The 7,503-nt window shown below is 41.5% G+C and overlaps 1 protein-coding gene across 1 annotated transcript; it reads left to right on the top strand.

The window, feature by feature from the left end:
• Window positions 1-3,736: 3,736 nt before the first annotated feature.
• On the top strand, window positions 3,737-6,440 carry LOC147903053 (pentatricopeptide repeat-containing protein At3g09040, mitochondrial-like). The gene is made up of 2 exons (XM_087373556.1): window positions 3,737-3,915; window positions 4,128-6,440. Exon 2 carries the CDS (start codon window positions 4,419-4,421, stop codon window positions 6,432-6,434), a length of 2,016 nt encoding a protein of 671 aa, XP_087229682.1. The 5' UTR covers window positions 3,737-3,915; window positions 4,128-4,418; the 3' UTR covers window positions 6,435-6,440.
• The last annotated feature ends 1,063 nt before the right edge of the window (window positions 6,441-7,503 follow it).

The raw sequence follows: 7,503 nt of genomic DNA, 5'->3' as shown, positions 1-7,503 counted from the left end.
TAGTAATGTTTTCTTCATTCTCATAATCGTAACAATGGCTACCTAATAACTTGCATTTACCATGTGTGGCTTCCATTATGGGGGCAAAAAGTGGGTACGTACAGGTACACCAATGCTTACTTTGCTGCCAATCCAACAAAAAAAGAAGTATATGTTTTACAAAAAATCCAAGTTTCCCTGAGACCATCACCATGACCAAAATCAGCTAGACTAGACATGAGTTAGACAATTTCATAGTCCAACAAAAAAGAAGATAACAAATTTCAGCACATAAGATGGACATACATGAGAAAGTATGTTCAAATGCCAGAAGCAAGAATACCTTCAGATCAACATTCTCTTCCTACAATGTGTTCATCATTCCCACCACTTATGTACATCCAAGCATTGCCCATTGGGAAGTACATGTTAAGAGAGGAGTCCATATCCTGACATGAACACTCGGCAGTGTTGTTCACATATTCAAACAACCCTCTATAAATTGCACCTAAGTATTACTCGTAATGATACTGTAATTTCATTACTCATAAGTATTACTTGTAATGATACAATAATTTATATTTGGAGAATGCCCAAAAAATTCCACATGAAATGAAGCACTAGGAACTCCATAAATGATACTAAATCACAACAAATCAAATTCTGAAACCCGGCTTTATCTCCACATGTATGTTTCAATACAAGAACTACTTGCCTCACTCAACTCTCCCACAACTTCAAAAACTTATTAAGATGCATGCATTTAAAATTTACAAAGTAGTATGATCAATTATTGCATTTTATTAAAAAAGTTATTTTACCATCTGTATAATCCACATTTCGACTAACCCTACTTGTGAGTCCCCATATGAAGATGTACAAGCAATAGATGAATAGGATGGGAAGGGTAGACACAGGTGCTGTAGACGTCACATTAACTTTGTTAGTAGTATATTAGAGTTGCTATCAACAACCAACAACGAGTAGGATGAAGGTGCTAGGATAAGCACATGAAAAGGGTAGTAAAGCCCATAATATTGGTTGGGTCAACCAGTCGACCAGGTTGGCTAGGTCAGTGGAAGTAAGCACCCCAACTCATCATGGCCAGTAGACTACCCATCCCAAGTTCTGGGCACTCAAGGAAGCAGCATGGTGTAAAATATATAGTTTAGAAGATGAAGATTTGGAGCCACCTAGTGATAAGACTCGTTTGTGGGAAAGGAAAGCGCAAAAAACAAAGCCCATGGTGGGCGTTCCAAACAAAGTAAGCAAAATTATTCATTACTAGACCAAAATGGACAGAAATCGAGAGGAATTGACATACAATCATCTACCAAGTGGAGTTGGTCACCAATATCCATTACATGCAGTCTTTTAGAGTAGCTGGCAAACAAACCATGCTGAATAAAGCAACTGTGATGATAATTCTCAGCAAATGTGGTGGCTATGTAATATTTGTACCGTGCATATCTGTGTCTATTTAAAAATTTGCAAATGCTCCCAGGTGCTATAGCAAGTGGACTTGAAAAGTTGAAAAGAGATGGATACCGTAGGTTACAAATTAGAAGAAACTGTAGTAAGTTGAGCATAGATGCAACATGAGAAAAGAAATTGGGGAGCCTCACTTGCTCCAGAAAATCACATTTACTGATTGAAATCACAAAAATCCAACTCCTACTGTCCATGTCTTTGAGTTGACTAAATATATGAAAAAAACATAGATGATAGATATTTCATTTACAATTTGTAATCTCTAAAACAAAAGACTTTGGCAAACTGCTCATAAAAGACAGACGAATTAGTCGTACTATGCCATTCACATGCTCTTCAACATCTCTTAAGCGCTTGGTTGACTATTAAAGCCTATAAGGCTAGGGTCTTGGCCCTAATTCTATCTGGCCCAAAAGAAGGAGATGATATTAGCAGCAGCTAGCAGACCAGAAGGGACCATGCTACCATTAAGACTGCAAACAGCCACATCTCACCTAGTCAATAGAAACTTACATCAAGCAACTAGTCCTCTTTGTTAAGGCAGGAGCATCTTGTTCTACATGTTCAATGCTTATATCTGTCCTCTTCTATCTACTCTCTCAATATTATTGGACTACAGCCGGCAGTCAACCATAAAACACAATGGCAGGCCTCTTTTATCTACTCTCTCAATAAACATTTTAATGTCTAAGTTACATGCAACCAACCTCTTGCACAGAGAAGTTTGATATCTAGTATTTCCTACTCATGACGCTGGTTTTTATTCAGACATCGACTTGGAATACTTAAATAGGCATTCTATCTTGCACACTCCATTCAGAGTAGTTGGCTTAACCCCACCACATATCTAATAGTCTCCCTGATTGACCACCCAAGTAGAATGTAATCATAAAAACAATTCAGCCCCCATAGTTTCACTTTTGCATTAACAATCTGCAGCTTCCCATAGTTCTTCAACACTTAATTAACTACATCAAACTTAATTGACTGTTGAACAATTATTTATGAAGTATACAACAACGAATTCAAATTTTGTCAATGTTCACAACAAATTGAAATTTTGTCAATTTTACAAAGACAACGCCCGAAATCATGCGTGAAGGTCAGCAAACCGTATCACAAGCTAAGAGAGCCTCCCCATGCATGCCAATGAGGCTAGCTCGGCCTTACTATAGCAAGCAAAATGCAATGCCCCATGACATTTGGACTACTAGAGCTTGCTTTTTCTCAATAGTGTAATGCTATCCCCGCAGCCCTATTTGAAGCATTTCTAGCACAACAGTCCAATGCCCAAGCTCTTTGATTGGCCACAAACATTGACCTTCTCTATGAGTAGCTAACTTGACTTGCAAAATCTTCTAAACCTCTTTGTCAGACCCTCATTAATATCACCCAGGCATCACAGAGACCTTCATGGGGACATGGTTTTTAGGCCCTCCAAGGGTCCTAAGGGATGTCTTGGTTAGTGAGTTGCTAATTAGGTCCATAGTTTTGAAGTTAGTTCATTTGGTCAATTTGACCATGCAAATTGTGGTTAGTATGAGCTTTAAGTGTGCCCTAGTAGTAGTTTAAGAGCTTCTAACATGTTTAGGATTTAAGTTTTTGTTTGCTTGTGGAGGTCTTAAATCTTCTTGTCTTTTGTTGTGGAGATTTTAATGATTGTGTCTTTTGTTAGGTCAAGATAGAGGCTCTCTTTGTCTCTTGTATGACACCACCTTTATATTACTCTTGCCAAAATAGGCATGTCCCCACTTTTATTTAATGGTCCATCCACCACACACCTCTTTCACCTCTTTTTTCTCCTCTCTTTCACTCATCTACCTTTCCCCCATAGTCCTTCACCTTCACTTGCTTTTTGGCATATCCTTTGGGTAGCCTTAGCAACGTTTCAAATGCAACGCAGAAATTAGGCATTTTTAGAAATTTTGGAAGTACATTTTTCCTATTGGACAATATGTCAATACGTGGGTTCTCTTCATTAGCTCCAGTATAAGCTTGAATGCAAACTTTAAAGTGGTTGACTCTCTCTCTCTCTCTCTCCCCCCTCCCTTCTTTATATCCTCAAGTCTTCCTACACAGCATTCTCCACCTTTTCTCGTTCCTCCCCCTCCCCCTCTCTCCCTCCCTCCCTCTCTCTCTCCTTCCTTTATCTCTTGGGCAAGCCTTCTGAATGATTAATTATCATTCACCTTGTTCTCTTTCCCTTTTACAAATTATTGGAAATATTTATGGAGGTACTTTACACTTAGACACATGCAGACTTTAATCATCATGTTTCAATAACGGCTAAGGTGTGACTTGGCTTGTAAAAGGTCACCTTCAAATGGCGACATACGAAGCACGATCGTGTATGTGGAAGGCCTAGGGAAGCCTTAGAGAGCCTTCCCACGCTCTTGCCACGGCTGACACTCCAGAAGTGGCATGCTCAGATAGCAGTTCAACAAGGTGGGTATGGCACTACAGCCCTGCCTCCCTATATTTGTTCAGTTGCGTGGAAATGAATTTTTTCGAAGTGGGGTCCGTCTCCGTCATCTCCGCAGGCTAACTCTTCGATGGACATTGGAGCGGTTTCGCATTCAGGCACTGTTGTCCTTGGTTGACGGTCGAGATTGGAAAACCCCTAAATTTCCTGACACACCCGCTTCTGTTCTCATCAGGAGTACTTGATGGATCCGTCCTCAGGGGTGGGACAACCGAGATTGCAAAGCTGTGTCTGACAAGTCTGTTGCCCTAACAGAGAAAACCAAGATCTCCAGATTTCAAGGAGTTGCTATGTATAAAAGGCTGGGTTGACTTAAAAGACATGCTTGAGAAAAAGGTTAAAGCATCCACTGGTCGGACCCAAGACCTACGCTTGGTGGAATAGTGTGGCCAGGAAGGCTTGAGCAGGTGAATGCATCTAAAGCACAAGAACTGCGAGAGAAGAGCTAGAGAAGGCACTCACGTCTATGGAACGGATGCCTTCAATTCAGAACCTGACATGCACCTTGCACAAGTGCCGAACAAAGAAAAACCTAGCATATACCAAGTGTTTGTACGCCTACTTGTGCGAGAGGGGGCTGGAGGATCATAGATCTTTTGGGAACCACCTCGTCCCAATGTTGGTCCAAGTTGGAAGCATGTGTGATGCTCAGGAGGTTTTTAACAAGTTGGTTCATCGGAATGTGTATTCTTGGACTTCTATCATCATGGGTTATATTGAATGTGGGGAATCACAGCATGCTCTGAACCTCTACAAGAAAATGCAGGAGGATTCTGTAAATCCTAACAACTATACCTTTGTGGCCCTACTAAAGGCTTGTGCTAGGCTGAAAGATGAAGGAAGAGGGCAAGATATTCACACAGAAATTGTCAGAATGGGGCTGGAAAGAGATGTTTATGTTGGCAACACCTTGGTTGATATGTATGGCAAATGTGGCTCACTTGCAAAAGCAATAGAAGCGTTTGGCAAGCTGCCAGTTCAAGATGCAGTCTCATGGACTGCACTGATTTCAGGATATGTTGAGCATGGCTTTGGTGAGGAAGCACTCAACTGTTTCCAACAGATGCAACTGGAGGGTCTCTGTCCAGATGCTGTTACATTTATTTGCAGCTTGAAAGCTTGTGGCACCATAGGAGCCCTAGACAAGGGCCGAGAAATACACTCTGAGGTATCCAGAAAGGGGCTAGAAAGAGATCTTGTTGTTGGCAGTACCTTGGTGGATATGTATGCCAAATGTGGCTCGCTTACAATAGCACAGGAAGCCCTTGACAAAATGCCAGGTCGGAACGAGGTCTCATGGAATGCACTTATGTCAGGATATGTCGAGTATGGGCTTAGTGAGGAAGGGCTTAACTGTTTCGAACAGATGCAACTCGAGGGTCTCTCTCCTAATGCTGTCACATTTGCTTGCAGCTTGAAAGCTTGTGGCAGCTTAGCAGCCATCAGAAAGGGCCAAGAAATACACACAGAGATTGCAAGAAAGGGCCTCGAAAGAGAATTTGCTATTGGCAACGCTTTGGTGGATATGTATGCCAAATGTGGCTCGCTTGCAAAAGCCTGGGAAGCATTCAGCAAGCTGCCTGACCGAAGTGAGGTCTCGTGGACTGCACTTATTACAGGGTATACTGAGCAGGGGTTTGGTGAGGAGGCGCTGAACTGTTTCAAACGGATGCAGCTGGAAGATCTCTCTCCAGATGCCGCTACATTTGTTTGTATCTTGAAAGCGTGTGGCAGCATAGGATCCATAGAAAAGGGCCGAGAAACACATGCTGAGATAGTGAGAAAGGGGCTGGAAAGGGATCTTTTTGTTGGCAGCACCTTGGTGGATATGTATGCCAAATGTGGCTCACTAGCAAAAGCACAGGAAGCTTTCGATGAGCTGCTAGTTCGGAATGAGGTGTCATGGAATGCACTAATGTCAGGATATGCCCAGCTAGGGGAAAGTGAAATTGTTTTCCATATGCTTGAGAGAATGAGAAGGGAAGGGATAAAGCCAGATAGGGTCACATTCTCTGTTGTTCTTAGTGTGTGCAGTCACACGGGTCTAGTGGATAAGGGCCGTAAGTACTTTGAGGCCATGAGCAACTACTATGGCGTCCTTCCAACGATTGAGCACTACACTGGCATGGTTGATCTCCTTGGCCGTGCAGGCCAATTTGACGAGGCCGTAGCAATGGTGAAGAAAATGCCTTTCCATCCTGATCTTGCCGTATGGCATACAGTCTTGGGTGCTTGTCAAAAGTGGGGTAATGTGGAACTTGGAAGACTAGCCTTTGAACATGCAATGCAATTGGATAAGAAGGATGATGCAGCTTGCGTCTTGATGTCTAACATTTATGCAAATGCCCACATGCAGGAGGAAGAGGAGGTGGAGACTAGCGTGCCAACTGTAAGTATTGTTAAAAAATGTATGTGTAATATACAAGCTATAAATTTTCTTAGGCATAACCAAAAGAGAAGATCAACATGCTGTGCTGTCTAGCATATATGTCTGCCTAGCAAACTTCTTGGAAAAAATCGATAAATTAATCGCCTGCAAATCTCAATGGAAAAGACTTGTTGGATGCATAACTATAGCAATGTACCCTAAAAGATTCAATATTTTTTCTTAAATTTCAGGAGTAGCCTAGATTTCATAGGCTTCTCCTCGCTTGTACAACATTGTGCATAGGTCAAGCTTTCGCTTGCTTTGTATAGTTATAATTATTTGTAGGAGGAGATTTAGGGTCATAATATCTAATGACGTAGGTGGTGATATCATAGTAGCTACTCCCTGCTAATATGAAGTCTACTTATGAGTTCTCTTCCATGTTGCGGTCTGCTAATATTGCAATAAATTCTCCCCATCTACCAACTAGATTGTTGTAACATTTTTTACTTAGATTTGACGTTTGGGAGAGACCAAATGAAATTCTATAGTCAAGAAATTGTAGCTTGAGAGAAGCGAATCTAGACTATTTTGATTAGCCATCTCCTTTGATGCTAGCCTTTGTAAAGGTTGAGTATGCCCTTCTCCTCTTAAGACTTAGGTCGAAGATCTTTGTATAAATGGATGCTCAAGTATATGGGCGGGTGTGGATACTATGGCTCGAGTATAGGGGGGTATGTGGGTATGTGGATATTATGTGTGGGAGCTTATGGTTATACTATGGTCTACATCCGCTATTGCTCTATGACGTCGGTGGGGATACCATAGTAGCTAATCCGTGATATGGATGATAGATTTTATGGTTTTCAATCTTGTGAGTGACTAGATATAATACTAGCTAATCCTTGATATGGGTGATGGAGTTTATGGTTTTCAATCTTGTGACTATCATGAGATTGAAACTACACAGTATTGTGTTTTATTTTCAGAGGATGAGGTTGGATATGTTTCTGGATTTGGCAAGAGATATATATTTGGCAAGGGAGGAGTGCAACTAGTTATGGCAAACAAGGTTCATTTAGATACCATCAGACACACTATCATTTCTCTCCCTCTCTCAACAGAGACACTAGGGCCCATGACAACAGTCGGGTTGGACCCCCCCGAAGGATTTTATTACTTG

The sequence above is a fragment of the Dipteris shenzhenensis genome, chromosome 4, assembly GCF_047967505.1.
Source record: "Dipteris shenzhenensis isolate YYH24624 ecotype China chromosome 4, Dip_SZ_1.0, whole genome shotgun sequence".
Taxonomy (NCBI): domain Eukaryota; kingdom Viridiplantae; phylum Streptophyta; class Polypodiopsida; order Gleicheniales; family Dipteridaceae; genus Dipteris; species Dipteris shenzhenensis.
The sequence above is the reverse complement of the archived record's forward strand: the minus strand, read 5'-3'. Positions and strand labels throughout refer to the sequence as shown.

Coding starts and splice junctions, on each gene's coding strand:
- LOC147903053 (XM_087373556.1), top strand. CDS start 4,419: ATGGAACGGATGCCTTCAATTCAGAACCTGACATGCACCTTGCACAAG.